This window comes from Uloborus diversus, chromosome 4, assembly GCF_026930045.1.
Source record: "Uloborus diversus isolate 005 chromosome 4, Udiv.v.3.1, whole genome shotgun sequence".
In the NCBI taxonomy this organism is placed as follows: domain Eukaryota; kingdom Metazoa; phylum Arthropoda; class Arachnida; order Araneae; family Uloboridae; genus Uloborus; species Uloborus diversus.
Genome location: NC_072734.1, coordinates 192753673 through 192780180, shown reverse-complemented (window position 1 = coordinate 192780180; position 26508 = coordinate 192753673). Strand labels below are relative to the sequence as shown.

The 26508-nt window shown below is 34.3% G+C and overlaps 1 protein-coding gene across 1 annotated transcript; it reads right to left on the bottom strand.

Moving 5' to 3' along the window:
- LOC129221078 (G-protein coupled receptor 143-like) lies at positions 1-25317 on the bottom strand. Its single transcript, XM_054855517.1, has 8 exons — positions 25062-25317; positions 19725-19813; positions 17356-17444; positions 16649-16738; positions 11843-11952; positions 10549-10657; positions 6965-7055; positions 1-207 (listed from the first exon to the last, which is right to left on the bottom strand). Exons 1-8 carry the CDS (start codon positions 25315-25317, stop codon positions 1-3), a joined length of 1041 nt encoding a protein of 346 aa, XP_054711492.1.
- Between the last annotated feature and the right edge of the window lie 1191 nt (positions 25318-26508).

Below are 26508 nucleotides of genomic sequence, written 5' to 3'. Positions count from 1 at the left end.
CTAATCCACCAGATTGTTCGTGGAGAAGGTGGGACGCTCGGGAGTGTAGATGTTGTGATCGGAAGAGGAGGCATCGACCAGGAGTCCGGAGTGGGGCTGCTCTCGGCAACAGCAGAGGGCTTTTATGTTCCTCCACGAGGAACCACAGTCGTCCCAACCTTTGTACACTAAAGAGTTCAACACAGCTTGAAGAGGATTTACCATGGCCTGCAATACATAACTCGGTTAATGCCTTGATAAAATGGAAAACATACAATCCTCGTATATATACTAGTGACACCCGCAAGGCTTTGCCCGTAGTAGAAAATTAAAAGGTCCTTTTGGTTCGACTGTATATTTACAAATAATGGATGATGAATTTCTCCCCAATTTGCTATGTTCCTTTGCTCGACTATGTTACTGTTCCAACTTATGATAATTTGGTAATTTACTCGTCCACGTTATGATAATTTGCCCAATAAAACTGGAATAGAAAAAGAACAAAATTAAATTTTTAAAAAATTGCTTCAAGGTGCACACCCCCATGCTACAAACTAATTCTGCGCCATATTTCATGAAAATCGGTCGAACAGTCTAGGTGCTATGCGCGTCACAGAGATCCTGAGAGACTTTCAGCTTTATTATTAGTAACTAGTGGTACCTGCACGGCTTTGCCCGTAATAGAAAAATTAAAAGGTCTTTTGTTTCGCCTGTATATTTACAAATAAAGTATGGTGAACTTTCTCGCCAATTGACTTGTACCCGTAATACAGTTCCACGTTATGATAATTTCGTAATTTGCTCGTCCATCTTATGATAATTTTGTTCTTAAAATTGGAATAGGAAAATTAACCACATTGAATTTTCAAAATATGGCTTCAAGGTGCACACCCCCATGCTACAAACTAACTTTGTGCCAAATTTCATGAAAATCGGCCGAACAGTCTAGGCGCTATGCACGTCACAGAGATCAAGACAGACAGAGAGACTTTCAGCTTTATTATTAGTAAAGAAGAATAGCAAATTCACTCATCGAGTAACGCTCGTGACGTCAGGAACAGTGAAACTCTCCCCACGGTAGGATCATTTGATAATATGTTTTGGTAATAATTAACATACAGGGAAAGTTTTTATTTTGACAAGGCTGAACTCGATCCGGTAACTTAACTGCTTTACTGGTAAGACTATCATTTTAGGAGAATGAAGAAACCAAAAAGTGGTCGATAATGAAAGCTATCCACTGGAGTTAAGGTTAAAAGTTCAAGTATCAAAACATCACCAAACAGGCCATTGCTTGGATCAAATGAGGGAGTGAGAAAAGCAAAGGGATGTGTAAGTGTCAAAATTAAAAATTTGGAGATAACCGGTACAAATGGTAGTGAACCCCTCCTCCATCTTGGGGCAAGAGATGGTACTAGTAGGCCTGGTAGGTGCTGTTATACACCATGATTTAGAAAAAAAATTTCAATGAAAGCCTACCTAGGACGTCATCTTCACATGCGTTTTACTCAAAACTAGAAAATTTCCACTTGCATCCCTTTGCTTCTCACTGCTTCATATATATGATAGCAAATTCACTCATTGAGTAACGCTCCTGACAACGAAATCCCGGCCACGGCATGATCCAGGGGTGATTGTGAGTTCATCAAAAAATACCTGAAAGTTTCAAAGCGAGAACGGGGGTTGGGGGGGGGGGTATTCTTTGGCCCCTATTACTTAAGTGCACCTATGTCATAGCATTAAATGGTTCAATAGTCAGAGTCGAAATAGTGTGTGTACATTTGATTAAAATTTTAATGGGTTACAAAGTTACTTTTGAGCTGGTGTTATACAAAATTATCTTGACATTTGTCCATCTTAAGGGATAGGTGTCCATCTTAAGGCTCTTGCAGGTATAGTTGATGAGTATTATATAATTTTAAAAAAAATTGCGGAGGTAGGGAGATAAAAGCATAACAAAAAAAAAACATAATTCCGGTATTTTCGGACATAAAAACACTCCGGAAATACGTCCGAAAATACCGGAAATTCGGTAAAATACCGGAACACAATCACCCCTGATGATCATTTGATACTATGCTTTGGTAATGTTTAACCATGGCCCCACTAGATGGCACTGGTACTTAACGGGCTTTTTGACTTTTCTGTGTTAAACTGATGCAGCTCATGCATCCACCAATCAATGTCAATGTTCCAAAGTTTGTCTAATTTTGATTGGACGTCACCCATTTTGATTGTAAGAGGTGCCACAAGGTATTTCTGCATCCACCAATCAATGGCAAAGTAATGGAAAAAGGGGTGCCCTGTAGCACCCTCTTTGTTGCCATGGGTTTCAGCGATTGCCACTGCCTAAAAGAATTAAGTGCGGACATGGTTTACCCCATAAAGGGAAAGGCTTTATTTTCACAAGGCTGAACTCGATCCAGTAACTTAACTGTTTTACTGGTAAGACTGCGTCATTTCAGGGGAACGAAGAAACGAAAGCAATGAACGCTATCCACTGGAGTTAGAGTTAATATTTCAACTACTAAACTATTGCCAAACGGGCCATTGCTTCATTCAAATGTAGAAGCAACTTTCACCCGTCATACCTTGACGGGCAATTTTCTAGTAGTGTAACAATGATAAAAAATCTGTAGAATGATAAAAAATGAGTAGCAATCAAAAGAGCATACTAAGACATGTTTTTGGGTGCTTAAATTATTTGCCCTCATGCCCCCATTCCCAGAACATGAGGTCTTATAGTAAGGCGAAACTTTAAAAATAGTCACCGAATTCGGCGAGTTTTGGTGAGAAATAGATAACATCTTTTACGCAGATGGAGGACCTGCCACATGCAAAGGGTGAAGTCTCCTGGTACTTTTCACTTCTTGACAAGTCTTAACCCTTACCGGCGCGCATATTTTATGTTTTTAAGCCTTTTTATTAATTATTCAGGCAATTTAAGCATTAAAAATATTAAATATACAAAATCTAATGAATTTCCTGTAAAACTTTTAAACTAAAACAAAGCAAAAATCCAAAAACCTTATTCATAAAGATTTTAGACAAATTACCGAACATAGTTAGAACAAGTAAACTGAAATGTTAAAAACAATTTTAGAATGCAATTTTAAGTTTAAAATATAAAATAAATATGAAAGTTTTCATTTTTTGGTGTGAAACAATTCAAAGAAGGTGGGCCCGTCTTTTTGTCTAACACACAAAGGCACATTGCATTTTTTGCACATGGTTCCTGTTTTATGCGTATTCTTTTTTGTGCTGCACAATGCACATCTCCGCTGGTTGCACTTGATGGGCATATGCTCACTATTTTTGAGCCGTGTTTCTTCTGAAACAGATGGTTTATTTTTTTAATTTTCAACGGCACTTCTGAGCTGCGTCGTTTCAAAAGAGAAGTCTCTTCACCCATCAACATCAGTTGCGAAATGAGTTCAACTCTAAAGTCTTTTAGGCCTTTTATCCGGGTGCTTCCGGCGGAACTGTGCAGTTGTTTGTTCTGCAATTGCTTGTGTATCACATATGCATTTACGACACAAACATCGAGAAAATGAAAAAAAATTCGGTGCCACCACTTTTGACTTTTTCTGTCGATTTCGTACAGGGTTTTCAGATGGTCAAAATGGTCCACAAATCCCATATTTTTATTGTACACAACAACAGATTGTGGACAAGAAACTTCCTTTTTGGAGCCATCTTTTTCTTTTCTCTCTACTTTACACTCTTTTTCCGGATTTTCCATTGTGGAAAGGATGTGTACACTTCGTCGATCTTTCCATTTTATACATGCTACGTTGTCATTACTGACCGCCCAATCAAAGTCACCCCTTTGTAGCAAATTATCGGGGCTTAAATTTTTGGGCATATGCTTACGTTTCATGTTTACTGTTCCACACGCAAATGTGTTTTTTGTTTCCAGAAACTTAAACAGATCATAGGAGGTGAAAAAGTTATCCATGAAAACCCTATGATTTTTTCCATAGACTTGTTCACAAAGAGTTTTAACTAATCTTGCACTAAGTTCTTTCTCCACAAGCGCATCGTTTTTTCCAGTATATACTTCAAACTGGCACACAAAGCCAGTTTTATCGCATCTCATCCAAATTTTGTATCCACGTTTTGTTGGTTTTTTTGGCATGTACTGCTTTAATGAGCTACGGCCTTTGAATTTGACCATAGACTCATCAATAGATTGCAATTCAGATGGGCGAAAAACTGACAAGAACTTTTCCGACAAATGTGTCAAAAAGGGGCTCAACTTGTAAAGTTTATCATACAATGGTTCACCTTTCTTTGGCTGCAAGGAATTGTCATTAAGGTGCAGATGGCCAAGTATCCAAGCGAACCTCTTCACGCTCATCGCCTTAGAAATATAAGCATCATGTAGAACACTACAGGAAGACCAGTAGTCCCTATAGCTGGGCATTTTTTTTATTCCCATTGCCAAATTAACTGCAATGAATCTGCAAAACTCCTTTGGGGTTAATGGAGAACACGTCTTGCCTAGCTGCGTCCAGTATAAATTTGTCTGGAACACTATTTGATCCATTAGTGAAATGGAAAACAAAGCTAAAAACAAATCTAATGGAGAGTGGTCTTCCATTTCTAAAATTTCCTCCGATGGTCCGGACTCTTCAGTGAATTTAGGAAGTTCATTTCTCCCCTTTCCTCTACGGATCCATTTTACTTCAGAGATTTTTGAGGGTCCAGGAACATTTATATCAATGCAATCTTCTTCAGAATCAGAAGAAATGGGAGGAGGAGGAACATCTTCATCACTTTCAAAAATAGATTCGGGCACTGCTTCCTCATCTGAAGAAATCTCAGCTCCTGAGACATTAGATTCCTCATCAGATGGAAGCTCATTGAATAGCAACAGAGCTTCATCTGCACTTAAAAATCTTCTAGGCATATTGAAGATTTCAACAATTACAACATTTCAAATGATAAATTACTACTATATAGAAATAAATATTTAGACTAAAAGTATTAAATGAAAAAATACGGCTAATTAATACTATTTGCAGAAGAAAAATATCAAAGATGAGAGCGTAAAAAGCAAACAACTATCTGGCATGAAAAGCAAATCTCAAATGTGTGCAGTCATGTGCCTTCAAACTTAGCTGTTCTGTCTCAAGAACCCAAGATAAATAAACAAAATCTCCCTCTTCACAAATTCCATTTGTTCCCCCTTCTCTGAAAAGTATCAAGTTACAACTTTCCCCACTGCAGCTGTGAGGAAACGACGAGATGAGGAAAATCGGATGCTCTCGGAACAGCGGGCGGTGTCCACGTTCAGGGACACCTGCAAGAGAACCTTGTTTATGTATCCAAAAATAAACTTGAACCTTTAGCAAAAATATGATTGAATGCCTCAAGGGTCCTGAAGGAAAATGGTTGACTGTTTCAGCAAATGTTATGAATTTTAAAATCTCGAAAAAATTATTGTATTTAAGGTCGAAAATCGAGGTATTTTAAAAAAGAAATTAAGGCAACAAAAAGAGACATAAGTAGTAGTGCTGCCATCTATGAGCATTAAGAAGAAATAAAAGATACTAATGCAACAACTTTTGAGGTTTTAAAGGAAAAAATTTTTTTTGCAGAAATTTTTAAAATTGGTGTCCCTTTTTGTGACCACCGCGCCGGAAAGGGTTAAAATTTGGAGTCAATAGACCTTAGCGGGATTTGAAAATATCATGGTATTTTTGAAAAATTTTGAAAATATCCTATATTTCGATAAAAATTGCATGTTTTGATATATATATCCGATTTTTTCAGTCAGCACAAACTAAGTCTTCAATTATCACAATATGTAGATTTAAAACTAAGGTTTCTTTTCATTATATTATGTCTCATTTTACATTTTTATCAATTTTAATGGAGCTAATTTAGAATTAGCTGTTTTTCTCATTTTTCTTCTGTTAGGCTACTTTCACACAGTTGTATGATTCAGAAATAAAAATATTCATTGGTCTGTGCGCAGTCATAAGACATTTTATTTTTCTGACTAACATTTATTAATTAATAAGGCACTTTTAACATGAACTGAATTGTTACATACTAACTATTTTATGAATATAAAATAAAAAAGGAATATTATTTTACTTTGTTATATTAATGATAAATTAATATGTCATAAAAATATAGTACACAACTTTTTGGTTATTTTTACTGTTTGACCGTAGATTGAATGTAATTTGGCAATCTGCCAAGTAAAGACGATTCCATCTAAATGAATCTAGCAGGGGAGAAGGGAAAATAACGATGGGATTTTGAGGCATGCGTTTTATAATGTCACTAGTGTCTTATTCATTTATTGCATTCTCTAAAATAAAATAAGGGAAGACAAAAATAGTTACCATGGAAACAACAAAAAGAAAATCAAATATTTTCATTTCGTTCAGGAACCTAAAAGCAAAATGGTAAGCTCAAAACTTTGTTGTGAATAAATAATTCAATTATTTTTTGCCGTGAGAATATATATCGAATATACTTCAGATTTAAAAAATGTTGCTGAGAGCAAATTTTCATTTTTACAAACTAAGGCTAAATAATAGAGAGGCAAAAGTGCACATCTGTAACAAACCAACTAACACCCCTATAAACTAATAGATACGTCCATTTCCACCTATAAACCGGATATTAGCCTTTCCATGTAATCAATGGTCAGACAGTAATAATAAATGAACAATATTACTAAATGTAATTTTCATATTGAAAATATCGTAGCTAAAAAAATAAATATCAAAAATATCAAAATATCATGATACTTTTAAAATAAATATCGGATGTATATCGTGATGTATGTAGACGAACCCTGGACCTTACAATCGATAACAGGGGACACAAGGGCAAATAATTTTTGTGTGGCACCTCAGTAAGCTCTGCTTTAGTTATTGTTCAAAGCTGACACAGAAATAAATTAAAAATTTCAAGTGAGAAAAATTTTAGGAATAAGACCTGAAGGAAAATGTTGACTACTTACCATGAAATACCATACACCCAATAGGAACCTCTGCGGAATGACATCCCAGAAGCCCCACAGGATAATACCATTGATAACATTTGGCACCCAACTGAAAATAATACACAAGAACACTTTAAAAGATATTAGAAAAAAGATTTTCAGCACACATTTAAGTTATCTATGCCAATAACTGCATCATCAGGAACCAGGGTTGGCCGGATTGGACCCAATGGGTTTTTTTTGAAAAAACCCATTTAAAAAAACCCATTATTTAGCCCACTTTTGGGTTTTTTAGAATTTTTTAGAAGTTTTTAAAAAAATTGATTAATTAAAATACTTTCACAATTTAAACTTATTTTTTATTTGTTCTTTACCACGGACAATGGACATGAAAAATGAATTTTGAACTTTAATAGTATTTCTTAACTCTTGATGGCATTAAAAAAATACTTAAAAAAAAAATCGTAGTAATTACAAACAAACAATAGATTTTATCACTTGAGAAGTAACTTTGCCTTAACTGTTGGTAATCATGGGAAACTAAAAAATCTGAAACTTCACCATTCTTGGGTTTTGTCGTCTTTTTTACTTTTCTTCAGAAAACGCTGAATTTTAACTAGTTTTCCAGCTTTTTTTACCCCAAGACAATTTTTGTGCTTTGTCCATATACTTACGCTACAATATGTTACAAGTACCCCACATTGTCCCTAAAAAAAGACCAAGAAACACATTTCTTTAAAAAAAACCCAGCTTTAGTTGGTTTTTTTTTGGGTTTTATTTAAAAAAACCCAAAAAACCCTGTGTCCATGGGCTTTTTAAAAAAAACCCGGGTTTTTGCCAACCCTGTCAGGAACTGACATTAAAAGTTCAAAAGTATTATTTCAGTTGGAAAGTAAGCATCTTTACTGGTCTGCTAAAGTTATGCAGCTACCAGTGTGAAGGTAGTCTCAGTTTTAAAAAGATACAGTTAAACTCGGTTAATACGAAATGTCAAAAATTCACAAATTTGCTCGTAGTCGCCGTTATTCGTTACAACCGAGAATGAGTAATTCAGAAAAAACGAAGAAATGCTTACCTATATTTAAAAAAAATTACTTCTAATATACACGTTGTGATCAAACAATTAGTACAATCAGAAAAAAATCACTTATTTCTTATAAATGAATGTTTTTGTAAAACATTGAAAACAGAAAATGATACTTGACGATCGCAGAGTAAGTTGTAACCCACAAGGGAAGATGAACAGTTTTGATTTCAAGAAATTGAAATGTTCACAGGTTAACAAATGTACATGCTTTATTTTCTATGTAAAATACTAAAAACATTCTTCTCTGTACACATTCACTATAAGACTTCTACCACCTAAAAACTAGTATGTTGTGGCCATCACGAAACTTTCTTCTATATTTTTCTTTTTTTTTCTGATCCCTCCCCATGCTTGACGAGGAAGCAATATTCCCAACAAAAACAAAATTACACATGCAAAAACTTGACGACCATCCCAATGTCTGAATTATTGCAAAAGCAAAGCAAAGAGCGAAAATTGAAAGTTATTTCAAAAGCCTTGCTTGAATTAATTACAAATATTTTATTTGTTAACAAACATAAGATGGCAACAGTTAAAAACTTTAAATCATTGAGATAATATTTCCGATCATTTCCATACAATTAAAATCACGAGAAATACGCAGACGACAATCTATTACGATTTATCTTTCTTATTGTTGCATTAATAAACCTATTTTTATTCGCTAAAAAATAATGATAATAAAAATAAATCAGCACCTCTTGGCGCGATTGACGCCAAAATTGAACCAAAGCCTGTTTACGTATGGATTCACATATATTCCAAATTTCAACCAGAACGTAGCATTACTTCTTGAGATAGGGCACTCACAATGGAAAAAAAGAACGGGTGATTGCGCTACCCCCTTTTTAGCTGTTGACACAAAACTAAAATCAGTTCTTATACCCACTAAGGGCTACTTGCCGATAAATTTTTCTTTCATTCCGTTCATTATTTCTTGAGATACAGCAGTCACAATTGACGACAAAAAACGTTCTACAGCTCAACCCCCGTTTGAGTTATTGACACCAAAATTGAATCAGCACCTGTTCCTGTTAATACCAACATATGGACCAAATTTTGTTTGATTCCGCCAGTAACTTCCTGAGGAATAGCAAGCACGCGTAACTCGAAAAACGTCCCATTGCTCCACCCCCCTTGGAGGAATTCGCGCCAAAAACTAATGGGCACAAGTTCACATAGGGGCACATATGTGTACTAAATTTTGTTCGATTTCATGCGGTAGTTTTTGTTGTAGAGCGGCCACAAAAAACACACAGTGGTCACACATAGACGTGACACACATACACACAGACAGACATTTTCCAAAAATAGTCGAAATGGACTCAGCACACCTCAAAATGTTCGAATCCGTCAAAATTCGAAATTCGAAAATTTGCACGAATCCAATACTTTCTTCTATATATTAGATATAGAAGAAAGTAAAAAGATGAATAAATTCTAAAAGAAATTTTTCAGGTAATGAGGAAGCAAATCAAACTTAATGAACAAAACGTTTGTTTTAACCGTGATTTCGCATTAAACGTGTTCGTATTAAGAACGTTCAACTGTACTGCAACCTTCCACTATGGCTATTTTAGAGCAATGATCACTAAAAAAGAGCACTGTTGGAGTTGTACAATGGTTTCAATTTCAATAAAGTTAATAATGACCAGGGTTGGGTTTTTTGCCGGCAAAAAGGTATTTTTGCCGGGTTAGTGGAAAAAACCATGGCAAAAATGGAAAAAAACGGCAAAAATGGAAAAAATGGCAATTTTGCAAATAAAGTAGCATTATAGTGTTAATCAAGAAATAGTGACAATATAATATAAATAATGTACTTTAATATTTTAGTTATGTCTCTCCATGTTACTTCTAATTTATAAGGTGAAAAATAAATAAAAAACAAATGTTGGGATTGCAAAACTTAAGATATTAAATGTTTGCTAAAAAAAATTTTTCAGAATGAGCCAATTCTTTCAATGCAAAAACAAAGAATTTTTACTTAAGCTTAGTAAATTAATAAAAAAAATTGAATTCTAATTATATATATATATATATTTAATTAATCACTTTCTTTTTTTGATCCCACTAAGATTTTTAAGTTATTTAATTAATAACAGAATATTTACTTGAATATAGAAAAATATTAACTTTTCCTCACTGAAGAAATAATACATTTTTTCTCACTTACTGGGAAAATGGATATAGCCAAGAGAAGAATTTAAAAAGAAGAAAGAAAAGCTGATCAGTATGTGCATTCTATATTCACTCTACTTTTTAGGGATACTAGCTCACTCTACAAAAAATAGCAAAGCCTTTTATCAAAATCTTTTCATGCTTTTACTTTTATATAAAAGGAAAAAAAACTGTCCGTAAGTTGTTAACACAAAATCTATTTTTGCCACTTTGGCAAAAACTGGCCGAAACCTATTTTTGCCGGGCGGTAAAAACCAAGGTTTTTTCCATGGTTTTTTCCGCCTCCGGCAAAAACTTGCCAACCCTGATAATGACTTTCATAAATTCCAAAACTTACCAAACGTAAAAAACGAGGACTATACAGAAGAATTTCTCCTTGAGAGCAGCCAGAAGATTGTGCTCTATATAAGTCAGCTGACCCAATCCACCTGTCAGCAAAATGCGAACTGCAAGGAAATTGAAAAATGTTGATGATAAAGCTTCAACTCAAAAGCTTCAGCATTTCTCACCAACCACACAAATAATGTAGCAATGGGGAAAAAAATCGAAACTCAACTAAACAGTAAATGTAAGAGCATAGCAAAACATGTGTTTTCTTTACTAATAATAAAGCTGAAAGTCTCTCTGTCCGGAGGATGTCTGGATGTCTGGATGTCTGTAGGATGTCTGTGACGCGCATAGCGCCTAGACCGTACGGCCGATTTTCATCAAATTTGGCACAAAGTTAGTATGTAGCATGGGGATGTGCACCTCAAAGCGATTTTTCGAAAATTCGATGTGGTTCTTTTTTTATTTCAATTTTAAGAAAAAAAACTATCATAAATTACGAAATTATCATAAAGTGGAACCGTAACATGGGCACAAGCCAATTGGCGAGATACGAAATTATCATAACGTGGAACTGTAACGTCGGTACAAGCCAATTGGCGAGAAAATTCACCATTTTGTAAATATACAGGCGAACCAAAAGACCTTTAATTTTTCTATTACGGGCAAAGCCGTGCGGGTGCCACTAGTTACTAATAATATAGCTGAAAGTCTCTCTGTCTGGAGGATGTCTGGATGTCTGTGACGCGCATAGCGCCTAAACAGTTCGGTCGATTTTCGTGAAATTTGGCACAAAGTTAGTATGTAGCATGGGGGTGTGCACCTCGAAGCGATTTTTCGGAAATTCGATTTTGTTCTTTTTCTATTCCAATTTTAAGAACAAAATTATCATAAGATGGACGAGTAAATTACGAAATGATCATAACGTGGAACCCGTAACATGGGCACAAGCCGATTGGCGAGATACGAAATTATCATAACGTGGAACCGTAAGATGGGTACAAGCCAACTGGCGAGAAAATTCGTCATACATTATTTGTAAATATACAGGCGAACCAAAAGACCTTTTGATTTTTCTATTACGGGCAAAGCCGTGCGGGTATCACTAGTAGCTTATAAATTTGCAATTCTCTCCTTGTTATCGAGACGTAAGGTCTTAAAGTCGAGTGACATTTTAAGAAAAATTGCAAACTTAGGGAGAAACGGAATTTTTTTGATAATCCGTGGATTATACAGGAAAATACGGTAATATTTCTCAAAACAATCTATTGTACAACAAACTTTAATAACAAAAACATGTTTACCATTTTTTGATGATAAAACGTACAAAACTGGGTTCAATATCATAATAACCACTATAGGAACATAAGAAAGGAGGTAATTTGGCAAAACCCTCAGCGGTTCACTATGACACCTAAAAATATAATGTTAAAACATTTAAGACAGTAGCAAACACTTCGTTTTAAGCTTAAAACAAATACAATATACATCCATATGCAACAAACAAATAATATTAATTAGGATAATTTCAAATTTAAAATGAGACGTTGTGCGCGCACTTTCTTCATTTCATTCTTTATTTTCTTTGTCACAGCTTTCAAATTTAATGTTTCGGTTTTATTTATCAAAGGGAACAAAAATGATGAATAATGTCTATTTTATTTATTTACTAGCCGCCTTCGGCGACCAGCTGGTCCGCCTTTTTACGCCAGGGTTGCCGCCTTCGGCGGCTGCATAGACAATTTAGCGACAGTATTAATCAATGTTTTTCTCTATATATCAATATTATCATCTGCCTTTTTACGCCAATGTTGCCGTCTTCGGCGGCTGCTTAAATAAGTTTCGTGGCGGCATCAATCGATCTATATCTATATCATTATTAATTTAAATAAAATATTTTCTAGATCTATCTCCAGTTCCGTCGTTTGGAATATTTTTAAAGGAGGGGGAGGGGAGACACAAACTACTTGCACTTCATGCAAATTCTGTCAAAAAATAACGAAAAACACTTCCACTTTTACTTGAAAGCATTGTTTTTTCAAAATCATGGTGTGTGTGGGGGGGGGGCATTGACACCCCGTTGAAGTTCCTTAAATAACGGGCATGTCTCTTTCTTGCTCTTCATCTACTATATCGACCTCTGCATTCGTCTATCTATCTATCTATCTATACGATCGATGCGTAGCTACCTCCGACAGTAATTAACAATGTTTTCAAATCGCAGCGGCGCCCCCCCCCCAACCCCCGTTGCTGTTCTTTAAATAACGGGGTCTGTCTATCTCTCAATGTACATCGACCTGTAGATTTATCTTTCTCTAGATCCATGGAAATTTACCTCTGATAGTAATTAACAATCTTTGAATCTTTTTTCAAAGAAAAAAAATATTAATTCGAGAACAAAATTAAAAAAAAAAAAAGAAAAAAAACATTTTTTGTACACTCAATGTATATCTATCTACCTATTCGATCCATCTCTAAATTTTCTCATCTATATTTATTTTGATCTAACCTCCAATCTTATTCCCTAACAAAAAGAAAATCATGCAAAAAAAGCGCGCTTACTTATTTATTAAAATGCACAAAAAATTTATGTCTTTGTGGTACCCAGAGTTTGCCAAAGTATAAAAATCATTGTTTTTATTGAAATTCAAAAAAAAAAAAAAAAAAGTGACTGGGACCAAAACGATCCGATGTGGTCCGTCTGATTAACCGAAATCGAATGTTTAGCAAAACATCGGGGGGGGGGGGGGGGGAGAAACAAATGAAATACATGGAAAGAAAAAAAAAGCAAATGAATCCTTCGAAAGGAAGAAAAGAAAAAAGCAAGTTACGCACTTCAGTTAGATCACGTGTTTGCGTTACGTCATATTCGCAGCAGTCGGCGGACAGCAGATTTCGGTGAAGCGACAGCTCATATCTTCGTTCTGCCTTTAAAAAATTGTAAAAAAAAAACTTTTGAATATTTTTGAAAACTTTTTTTTTCTGTAGAGGGCGAAATGTTCTGGCTACTACATGGTAAAATTGTAGGAAAGCGGTTATTATATTTTTCACGGGATGCGTTTAGAAAAAAATTAAACCCAGAAAAAAATGCAAAATAAAGGTTTTTTCAAAAATTCATAAAAAATACAAAAATTGCTCTATCTTCAAAATTTTTTTGTTCATCATATTTAAAATTAAATTTCGGACACTATAGTGCAAAAAATAATTGTCTGTCGCGATTGGTTCGGGGTCTGTGAGGTTAAAAGTACTAAAAAGTGCTAAAAATCACATAAAACATTAAATAACTTTTTTTCTAATTAAAATATCAAAAATCGAAGCCCGAGGTGCAAATTTTCAGCAAAAACTGCACCTGTGTACCAAATTTCATCTTTCTAGGCCTTACCGTTTTCCCGGGATGCGCGCCACAAACACACACACACACACACAAACATCTTGTTTTATTATATGTATGCCTTTTTACGCCAATGTTGCCGCCTTCGGCGGCTGCTTAAATAAGTTTCGTGGCGGTATCAATCGATCTATATCTATATCATTATTAATTTAAATAAAATATTTTCTAGATCTATCTCCAGTTCCGTCGTTTGGAATATTTTTAAGGGAGGGGGAGGGGAGACACAAACTACTTGCACTTCATGCAAATTTTGTCGAAAAATAACAAAAAACACTTCTACTTTTACTTGAAAGCATTGTTTTTTCAAAATCATGTTGTGTGGGCGGGGGGGGGGGGCATTGATACCCCGTTGAAGTTCCTTAAATAACGGCCATGTCTTTTTCTTGCTCTCCATCTACTATATCGACCTCTGCATTCGTCTATCTATCTATCTATACGATCTATGCGTATCTACCTCCGACAGTAATTAACAATGTTTTCAAATCGCAGCGGCGCCCCCCCCCCCCAACCCCCGTTGTTGTTCTTTTAATAACGGGGTCTGTCTATCTCTCACTGTACATCGATCTGTAGATTTATCTTTCTCTAGATCCATGGAAATTTACCTCTGATAGTAATTAACAATCTTTTTTCAAAGAAAAAAAGTATTAATTCGAGAACAAAATTAAAAAAAAAAAAAAAAAATTTGTACACTCATTGTATATCTATCTACCTATTCGATCCATCTCTAAATTTTCTCATCTATCTCTATTTATTTTGATCTAACCTCCAATCTTATTCCCTAACAAAAAGAAAGTCATGCAAAAAAAGCGCGCTTACTTATTTATTAAAATGCGCAAAAAATTGATGTCTTTGTGGTACCCGGAGTTTGCCAAAGTATAAAAATCATTGTTTTTATTGAAATTCAAAAAAAAAAAGTGGCTGGGACCAAAACGATCCGATGTGGTCCGTCTGATTAACCGAAATCGAATGTTTAGCAAAACATCCGGGGGGGGGGGGGGGGGAGAAATACCCGGAAAGAAAAAAAAAAGCGAATGAATCCTTCGAAAGGAAGGAAAGAAAAAAGCAAGTTACGCACTTCAGTTAGATCACGTGGTTACGTTACGTCATATTCGCAGCAGTCGGCGGACAGCAGATCTTCCGTGAAGCGATAGCTCATATCTTCGTCCTGCCTTTAAAAAATTGTAAAAAAAAAACTTTTGAATATTTTTGAAAACTTTTTTTTTCTGTAGAGGGCGAAATGTTCTGGCTACTACATAGTAAAATTGTAGAAAAGAGGTCATTATATTTTTCGCGGGATGCGTTTAGAAAAAAATTAAACCCAGAAAAAAATGCAAAATAAAGGTTTTTTCAAAAATTCATAAAAAATACAAAAATTGCTCTATCTTCAAAATTTTTTTGTTCATCATATTTAAAATTAAATTTCGGACACTATAGTGCAAAAAATATTTGTCTGGCGCGATTGGTTCGGGGTCTGTGAGGTTAAAAATACTAAAAAGTGCTAAAAATCACATAAAACATTAAATAACTTTTTTTCTAATTAAAATATCAAAAATCGAAGCCCGAGGTGCACAATTTCAGCAAAAACTACACCTGTATACCAAATTTCATCTTTCTAGGCCTTACCGTTTTCCCGGGATGCGCGCCACAAACACACACACACACACACACACAAACATCTTATTTTATTATATGTATAGATTTTTGGTTGTGAAGTATAAGATGTGCCCAAATAATACGGCGGGGTGGAAATATATGTAGTCAAATTCAGTTAAGAAGCTTTAAACACGTACGCAACAAATTCATCATGTGAAAAATATAAAACCACTTGTGATACAACGTAGTAGGAAAAATCTGTTTTGCTCCAATAAATATTCAAAACATTTTCAGCATCATATTACAAATGTTTTGTGGCTATTTCACTGCAAATTGGAAAACAAAGTTAAAAACATTATTTAAGAGTGAAATTTTCTACTAATATATTTAATGTTTTTTTCTTTTTATGTATGGAGATTATGGCTGCAAAAGTAGGCATCAGCAAAAAAATTTTGTTTCTTGTTTCATTTAAACAATTACAGGAGTCATTTTAAAACTCTTTAACCATCTCAGGTTCTTGCCTACCTTGCTGCCAACATGCCAACTTAAAAAATCTTACAATGTACGCAGTGGCTGTATTTCTACACTTTTTTGACCATTATATAAAGCAAAGTATTAAAATTTAAAGTATTATACTGTTTTCAAATCCTTTCCTTTACTTGATCTGTGCTTTTATAAGCAAAAAATAAATAAATAAATAAACTTTTATTTTTTTTGAACTTAAACTTTGAATAGTTGCAAACTTCGCAGCTTTCAAAAGTTGTCTATCAAAAACTTGCTCCAAACAATAGTTTTTCTGTAAGTTCTTACAGATTAAAATGTTCTCCATGCTGTTATCCAATCAAGAAGTGTGCAGTTCTCGTACAACTCTGCCATAAGACCGTACAATTGTACAAAACGTCTGAAAATCTTACAATGTACGGCTAAATCATACAAGTTAGCAGCTATAAGTATAGCAATATCTGAAAAAAAAAAAAAAAAAAAAAACTTATTTTTGAAGCTACACGTTCCACTATTTCCAGAATGTACAAAACAAATTTCAGTAAAACTAGATACTGTAAGTATTTTAAAATACTAGAACAGCACAGGGATTTTAGACTACCCTGCACTAAAATACAGCACTTACTTAAAGTGGGGTAAGTACAATGTCCCTAGTCCAGTACCAGTCAAAATAAATGCCATCAACCAGGTAAAAATATGGTAACATTTTCGGTTCCTAAAAGAAGAAAAATAGTTGGCAAAAAAAAGGAGACCATTTGTTAGGTCAAAAATATCAAGTCATACTTCTGGAATACGTTATTAAAAAAAAACAAGGGGGAGGGGGTAAAATGCTTTATCTAGGAAAATGATTTGTAATAAGATGCAACTGAGCATCAGGCAGAGAGGTGCTCTTGCACAGTCCCCAGATTTGGGGGACACCTTGATACTTCTTTAATACTACAAAAGAAATAGAAATGAATAAATAAAATAAATAAATAAATAAAATAAAAATTATTTTAAACAGAGAACTATCTACAAAATACATAAACAAGTAAGTACATCATAGAAAATAGTCAAGTTATGTTTACATCTATGAGTACTCGCAAGGGGCACCTCCCCCCCCCCCCCCGCACTTTTGAAAGTAAGTAGTTTTGATTTTTTCTTTCTTTCTGGGGGAGGGGGAGGGGGGCTGGCAACATAACTGACAAGAGCCTTTGATCTCGGCCACCCTGGTCACAGGTCAAGAATGGGGTAGGCAAGCAAAGCAAGCAGGCGGAGGAGCCCCTAGTATAATATCAAAACAACAGATCAATAAACAAGAAAACTATGAATACAAAACTTATTGATACTTACCCTACTTTCTGTTTGCACACTAGGTAGACATCGATGGCATAGAAAAATGTCCACATGTATGTTGCAGTATAGAAAAATCGAATCCATGTCTGTAGAAAAAAAATAGTTCAAAAAATTTCATGGATCTGACTTTGCTTTATAACTTAAATTTTTAACAAACTCTTTACACAGTGGCATACTGCTGTGTTGACATCCAAAAATTCGGGCAGCACAGGTATACTGCCGTGCTAAGCACAGATGTGGTATCTGCAGTAGAGCTCAAAATGAGAAATCGACGATTAAAGTTTTACAACTCATTTCTTTGATTTATGACTTAATTAAATGCTCACCTTGCGGTAGTTGTTCCGTAAATAACTTATCTAAAAACCGTAAGAGAGTATTTTTGTAAAAATCTCAATTTAAAATTAATAAATGTAGTTACGACAAATTTCATTTTCAAAACCTTTTCATATACTAAGCTATTTTCACCGTAAGTGACAATGACTAGGCATTTTTAGGGGTATTTGCACAGATACGACAAAAATAGCTTAGTAAAACGTGCTCAAGGTATCATTAAATAATACTAAAAACATCTGCTTTCTTTGGACTTAGCTGTTTCGCTTTATTTTGTTAATACAAATCTAACAGAATCTGCCTTCTGAAAGATACCATTTTCAAAACTCTGGACACTGTAATCCATAACAATTTTCTGTTTTTTTATATTCAAAGAATGTGTTTTTTATAATATTTTATTTTCTAGATTCATGTTTACCGAGCATGAAGATAATTTTGACAGCAGACGATACTTAAATAAAAATATTACTGGCCGTAGAATTAAATGCATTTTTTTTCCATGAAAGAATTAGATATTAATATTTTACATGCATTTCATTTTTAGAATTTACATTTTAAATAAACATTTGAATAGAAAAAGCTGAATATTTACTTTAACAATTATGCAAAGTTGTATTAATTTTTATTATCAACCTGTATCAACTATTCAACGGTAAACTAATTTTTTTTTCTGTGTTATAATAAACTGCTACATTATTAAATATGCTGCTTTCTAAGGTATAAAAGTCGTATCTACAAAAAATACTCAGGAAAAAAGTGGTCACTGCGCAGATACCACTTTAAAGGTTTAGTATTTGTCACTTACGCTCAAATTGCCTTAGCAAACTCCGCAAACTGTGCAGTTATGACTTTTTTCTTAAAGCTTTTTTTTTATATTTCGCGTTCACAAATCGCCGAAAAACATGACCTTTAGGTAAATTAAATGACTAACGACCACCTGGTGACAATAACTCAATTTTGATAAAATGTGCAGATACCACATCTGTGCTTAGCACGGCAGTATAGTGGCTTATAAATTATGCAAAAAAAAACATACATCAAAATGTTCAATCATAAATGAGCTGATGTGTACGTCACATGACTTCCTTTTACTCCAATTTAAAGCCTCGGAGTGAACAAAGAAACACTAAATATTTTCACTCCAAGTTTGTTGCAAACCGAAGCAAAGAAAACGTTTTATACACATACATTTTCGCAATATTGGCAGTTTTAATGTGATTTAATGGTTAACTCTCTAAATAAGACCAAATTGAAACCAGATTTAAAAAAAAAAAAAAAAACGCCAAATTCGTCGCCAAGTTGGCGATAAAATTTGGCGACCAAAAGCTTGGCAAAAATATTGCCAAGTGTTTGCCAAATTCTAACACCACTTGAGTTTACATTGAAATTAACAATGATTTTACTCCAAAAAGGTGTAAAAGACCCCCTTTGGAACATCCGAATGCAGCCAAAAGAGAAGGTGCATAACTAGACCCCACTTGCAGTCTATGTACCAAATTTCAACTTTCTAGGACATAACGTACTTGAGTTATGCGAGATACATACACACGTACATACATACATCACGAGAAAACTCGTTGTAATAAACTCGGGGATCATCAAAATGGATTCTTCAGGTGTCTATACGTTCTTAGGCATGTATCCACGTGTGGTCGGGTTGAAAAAAAATCAATATTCATTCGGGGGCGAGCAAAATGGAAATTAAGGCCAATTTTTGAGTGAAAATTTTTTTGCGAATACAATACTTCCTTTTTTGTAAAAGGAAGTAAAAAGGTTTAAAAAAAAGCAGAAGATTGCAGAGTTCCTTATATGCCCTATAAGGTATTTAGAAGCGATTAATTTCCCAGTTAGTCACTAAAGTAGTAAAAAAAACATTAACTATTTTTCAATTTAAAATCTTTTCATCTCAAAAGTTGAGTACCACTAATCCAAGTAAAGACTAAGTACTAGTGTCTTCAATATGAAAATATTCAGTGAAATTCGCTAAGGGTAGGTAAAGTTCTGTTTGTCAACTTGGAGTATAGAAAATTTCTTACTGCAAAAACGGCACAAATGACTAGGTCCAAACCTTCTTGTTGAATGATGTCGCCTTTCCATAACCAGAATATCGAACGCAACAGGATACCTGAAAGCATAAAAAAATTAAGAATTTGTTTAGAAATCTATCAAAGCCTCAAAGAGAGAGAGAGAGAGAGGAAGAGGGGGGATAGAATAGATTCAACCTTTCACATTATAAAACGTTTTTCGTCCTCATTATTTTCCTTTTTTTTATTAACATGGTTAAAAATATGGCACAGGTAAAACTTTTCACAGCATTTCAAAGCATTAAAAGCCAATGGAAATAAGGAAAAGTTTCAAAATAGCTGTGTAATTTCAGGAAAACTCATTGTTATTTATTTAACTGATGAACTACACTGGCTGTTTTTGGCTAATAAAAAATTGTTGGTAACCAAATATTTCCAAATTTAATAAGATTGTACTTCATGTTTTAATAAAGTTTCTTTTTCACTTTCAAAATATAATAAATCTTCTATTTCTTCAGTAAATTAGCTTTAGTTTTGCTTTGTTTAGATTTTAAACGTTATTTATGTGTGTATATATGAGCACACACAAGTGCATGTAACAAAACTGGGAGAAAAAAAAGCAAAATAAATAAATAATTAAAATAAAATAAAAAATTAAATAAATAAATAAATAAAGCAAACTGCTGAAATGAATGATTCAACAATTTACAAAAATCACATTTTGCTCAAAAATCAATGATTAATTGATGATTTGCCTAATATAGGCAATTTTTGGTGGTTTTCTTAAAAATTAACTTTAACTTTGATGAAAATTTCTGCTGAAAAGAAAAAATAACATGGATGGCACCTTTATATCCAACATTTTTTTTTATGTTTTCTTAAAAAGAAAGAGTTATTCAATACCTTGTATGAAGTTAAAAATCAATTTTTCCCAGGAAAAAAAAAGGTTATTTTTCTACCTTCTCAAAGTTTTCAGAAATTTTACATCTCTAGATCAGTGTGTTTTTTAACAAACTAGGGGGCTCTGCCCCCTGATTGCTAACGCTCACCAGCCCCCGAAGATTGCTTCGCAAAGATTTAAATCGTCAATTAAAAAGAAACAGATTAAAAAGGCATTATGAGCTTCCTTTGGATCAAAAAGCATCCCTTTCCCGGATTTCAAAATAACTTGTAGCAAGTTGCAGAGCTGTAAGGGCTACGGGGCTCCTGAGCATTGCAAAACTACAGTTTTGTACGTTTGAAAAGTCGCTTTCATATTCGTGGTCTCTAGTGATCCTCTTTAGCTCGGGGCTTGAATTGAGTTGAGCCTAAGATTTTCCGTTAAAATTGAAATCCTTAAAATTTGTGAATAAGGAAAGACAAAACAAGAGAACCGAAAAGACGTGACTACGGCAACGCCAAATAAAACATCAATAATTTTAATGGAGATGAGATTATTCAAACTTGATTTTTAATGGCTTGTAACTTTTTTTCCTTTGGAGATAGAAGTTTAGTTTTTCGACAACAGGCCATGTTATATCAGGAGTAAAAAAAGCCGCTCTTTCCAGTGGTGTCAAAAAGAAAACTGTGGGATAATTCCTTCGCTTTTTACTGATAGATTTAATGAAGAAAGTAGTGCCTAAACTTCAGCTAAGCCTAAAAAAGTTTGAGCTAAAAATGGAAATAACTCCCGCCGTATTTAAGTTAGAGCATTGAAACAAAATGCGTAGAATGCGGAAAATTCTACCCTTTCCAACGATACATAATATCAATGTATGCAAGTAATTTTTCATCCCTTTAATAGGCAATAATAGGACATTTACGTGAAATTTGAGCTTAAAAATTTGATTTTAAAAAGATTAATTCAAATTTAATAAAAAAAATTAGGTGCAAACAAATGGGGCTCAAAGTAGTTTTGTACAAATTTCAAGGCTGTAGTTGCTGTGGGGTCTCCTGGACGCAGGCCCGCCACAGACTTCCTTCCGGAATTTCTTTAAAACCTTACTTTTATTTACTACCAGTGGTACCCGCACGGCTTTGCCCGTAATAGAAAAATTAAGAGGTCTTTTGGTTTGCATGTATATTTACAAATAATATTTGGTGAATTTTCTCGCCAATTGGCTTGCACCCATGTTACGGTTTAACGTTATGATAATTTCGTATCTCGCCAATTGGCTTGTGCCCATGTTACGGTTCCACGTTATGATAATTTCGTAATTTACTCGTCCATCTTATGATAATTTTATTCTTAAAGTTGCAATAGAAAAAGAACCACATCGAATCTTTGAAAAATCGCTTTTAGGTGCACACCCCCATGCTACAAACTAACTTCGTGCCAAATTTCATGAAAATTGGCTGAACGGTCTAGGTGCTATGCGCGTCACAGAGATCCTGACAGACAGAGAGACTTTCAGATTTATTATTAGTAAAGATAATGAAGCTGAAAGTCTGTCTGGATGTCTGCGATGTGCATAGCGCCTAGACCATTCGGCCGATTTTCATGAAATTTGGCACAGAACTAGTTTGTAGCATGGGGGTGCAGGGCGGCAAATAGGGGGGTCAAGAGGGGGCGGTCGCACCACCAAATCTTTCAATAAGAATAATAAAAAAAAGGGTAAATTCAATTTAGATAACTTAGAAAATCATTTGCCTGCATTTTCAGACAAAAAAAAAAACTGATGGAAAATAATGGTTTGCCTTAACTAAAGAAGTAATCTCTTCATATGGATTAAATATTTAAAAATTGTGTAATCTATATTATGATGGGGCATCTTGTATGAGATGCCCGTACAGTGTTGAGACTGCGCTATTTTTACACGTAAACTCCATGTCATTTTACATAAATTTAATGCTCATATTGGTAACTTAATGTTTAGCTAGTTTCCGTGTTCATTGTTTCCGTGTTCTTGAAACACATTGCAACTCGATATATTATATGCTTTCATAGAAACTTTTTGCAAAGATATGCTCTTTTTGAAAAACTTCCCACATCAAAAGATACTTTTACATCAACAAATATATCTTCAGGCTCTTTACTTGACAATCTCTGAGAGACACAAATGGTATTCAAGAGTTAAACCTATAAAAGCTCCCTAGATGAATTACTGGAAAGCGACCTTCTCAATGACAGAAAATCTAATTTTATTTTAATTTGTACGACTTGGTTTGAATTTTTGCTTACTTTATTTCCTGCGGAACGTTTTCTGAACAATGCTACACTCTATCATAAAAATTTCAATAGCAATTATTGGATTGACAATTGACACTCTTTGTAATTTTCGCCCTCATGCCTACTTGAACCAAGTGTGGAACTTTTTGACAGAACTTTTTATAACAGTTTTTACTGTATGCTAATGTAGAAGAGGTGACAAAACCCACATGAAGTTGTAGTCAAATTATTGAATTAATATTTTGAACAATATAATCAATTCAGTTTCTCAAGAAATTGAGGCAGGATTTGATGAGATACATTTCTCTTTGGTCTTAAGTTCAATATTATGTAGGTTGGTTATAGAAAACGAAAAAGAAAATATTACACTTATAGCCATAGCGCAGCCTGAAATTTCTTCTGGAGGTTTTTTTTTTAAATCAAAACTATCTTCTAGGGGGTGTTGTTTTTTGATGAAAAATACCTTTTGGAGTGGTTCTTTTGATCAAAAATATCTTCTGGAGGATTTTTTTTTTGGATGAAAAATACGTTCGGAAGGGATCAAAACAGCCCTTTCATATGCATAAACTACTGCATTAGAATTTACGTTTATGTTAAAACCAATGAATCTGGGGGGTGTTTTCACCCCCCTCCTCTCTGCGCCACTGCACTTACAAGAAAATTTTATAGCATGAGGAAAGAGTAATTGTTTTGTGAATTACGACTATACTTTTTAATGATGCCAAATAAATACTAGCCCAATTTAAAAAGCTTTCTTGGTTATTTTAAAGAGAAATCTGAAGGAACTGTGTTTTTTAACATAAATTTTTCTTGCTTCCATTGTTTTTGCTCTATTTCAATCTGGTCAGTCATTTTAAAGATGACTTTTGTGTCTCAAGAGGTTAGAGAATTACTTTCGAAGCGAAATGAGGAAAGATAGACCTTCATCTTTAGCTGTACTAGAAATAAAGCAAAACACTGGATATTGAGTAAATATTACAAAATTTTCTGTTCTTCCTGACTCCAAAAATAGCAGACTAAAGCTTTTCTAAATATAAAAACTAGTACTGAGATATTTTGTGAGATAATTTGTTGCAAAATAAATTTGAAGATTTGATAGCTAAAATTTTAATTGCTTTTAACAACCTAATTATTCTTAACATTAAAACCGTTTTTTTTATTCCTTCCTGTTAACCAATATTTATTTTATACCGTACTGAGGAAAATCATGTTCTAGAAACTCGACCCCCCAAACGAAATGCTGAAATGCCGCCCCTGTGGGGGTGTGCACCTCGAAGCGATTTTTTGAAAATTTGATTTTGTTATTTTTCTATTAGAATTTTAACCCTTCAAGCGGCCGTGACGTAAAATTCCTTCACCCAGCGATGTATCGAAGAGCGGCCGTGTCGAAAAATTTGGCCTTGAATATTCTGCTTCGAGAACGGCTGCAGCGTAAAATTCTATGGAAGAATATTCATGGCGAAATTTTTCGACACGGCCGCTCTTCGATACATCGCTGGGTGAAGGAATTTTACGTCACGGCCGCTTGAAGGGTTAAGAAAACTTTACCGAGCAAATGATCACAACGTGGAAGTGTTAAATTACGAAATTATCATAACGTGAAACTGTAACTTTGTCGAGCAAATGATCGTAGCCAATTGGCGAGAAATTTGTCATCCATTATTTGTAAATATACAGGCGAACCGAATGATCTTTCAATTTTCAACTACGGGCAAAGTTGTGCGGGTACCACTAGTCTTTACTAATAATAAAGCTGAATGTCTCTCTGTCCGGAGGATGTCTGGATGTCTGTAGGATATCTGTAGGATGTCTGTAGGATGTCTGTGACGCGCATAGCGCCTATACCGTTCGGCTGATTTTCATGAAATTTGGCACAAAGTTAGTATGTAGCATGGGGGTGTGCACCTCCAAGCGATCTTTCGAACATTCGATGTGGTTCTTTTTTTATTCCAATTTTAAGAAAAAAAAACTATCATAAATGACGAAATTATCATAACGTGGAACCGTAACATGGGCACGAGCCAATTGGCGAGATACGAAATTATCATAACGTGGAACCGTAACGTCGGTACAAGCCAATTGGCGAGAAAATTCACCATACATTATTTGTAAATATACAGGCGAACCAAAAGACCTTTAATTTTTCTATTACGGGCGAAGCCGTGCGGGTGCCACTAGTTTACTATAAAGAGATTACTTACCAGCTGCAGCGAAGAAATCGGCCATCGCCAACCAGTTGATGATAATCTTCTGAGTGTAGCCGATATTGCGGCGTCGAGTGGGGATGGCGGGAGGGGCGGAGGGCAGAACCTGGTAGAGGGCGCCCAGCATGCCCAGGACCGATGAGAAGAGGCACACTATGTTGTACGGCGAGGCATGCTCCTGGAAATGAGTTATGATGTTGGGCTCTATGCGAGAGGACATGCAGCAAAACGTGTCGATTGTTGCCGAAGCCATCTGGGAAGTAAAAACTGAATTGTAAGAATGGGCCATTCCACCGTCACGTACGGGACAAAAATACGCTTAAATTTCATTAACATTTCGTCATATCTCTTAATATTTTAATGAAACAGGGGTAAGCATATTTTTAAATCTTTACATTTGATGCAAAGATATTCCTGACACAATTATATTTTTATTAAACAATTTTGTTATTTAAAATAAAATTTATTTGCATGCGTCACGTGTGGGACATCCAAAGTCAACTTCTGGTAACTTGCTTATGAATAAGCTAATATTTTCGCTCTATTAATACAGCAATGACAAAACAAATTATAGATTTTGAAAGCTATGGTTCCAACGTAAAGGAAGCATGTTGCATTAGTTTAGAAATAATTATTTAAACCATTGAAAAAAGATATGTATATGCCCATTTCATTGAAACCGTTAGTTTCGTCCCGCACGTGACGGTTCCTATATTTCATAAAAAAGAAATAATATTGAAAAAGGTTTTTGCTTAAGAAGTCACACATGCGTTTGCGATTTCCTAAGCACCAAAATTTTGTTCATCATCCTTTTAAATAATTATTTTTTATGAAATGTATGAAGCGTCACGTGCAGGATAAAATTACCGTTTTCCGTGGAATGGCCCGAATACACATTTTCGAAATCAATTTTCAGAAAATGTATCGAAGACTTAAAATTATAATCACTTTCAGGAATGATTTTCTTACGCTTTTTGCAGTAAAAAAATCAGCTACATATGGAGCATTACTATGAAGCATTTAAATATTAATTCTTCAATGCTTTTTTTTTTGCCAATACAGTCAGTCTTTAGGTCACCTTTTTTTACCCGTGTGCTATATCTTATAATAAAATAAATCTAACAGAACAAAATAAATATAAAATTTTATTATTATTTTTAAATTTTGTAGTTAGTAAGTAAAAAACAATGAAAATTTAATAAATACAAATTAATAATTACAAACCAAAAACTGCTTATTTTATTGATACAAACTTCACATCTGTTTTTCAGAAACTAATTTATGACGACATGATTTCAAATTTGCAACAATCATTCATAACATTGAATGAAGATGATCAGTAATTTTGGACAGTTTCAGAATATATTTTTCGCTTCATAACATGGAACACAATGAGGGGAAACACCAATGAACTTCAACATCAAGGAATAACATGCTGCAAAAG

What these genes read in the sequence shown, in the direction of transcription:
- LOC129221078 (XM_054855517.1), bottom strand. Translation starts at nt 25,317, where the DNA reads ATGGCTTCGGCAACAATCGACACGTTTTGCTGCATGTCCTCTCGCATA. An exon ending in CGATTTCTTCGCTGCAGCTG is followed by an intron (nt 19,814 to 25,061) that starts GTAAGTAATCTC and finishes TTATGCTTTCAG; the next exon opens with GTATCCTGTTGCGTTCGATA. An exon ending in GTGTGCAAACAGAAAGTAGG is followed by an intron (nt 16,739 to 17,355) that starts GTAAGTATCAAT and finishes TTCTTCTTTTAG; the next exon opens with GAACCGAAAATGTTACCATA.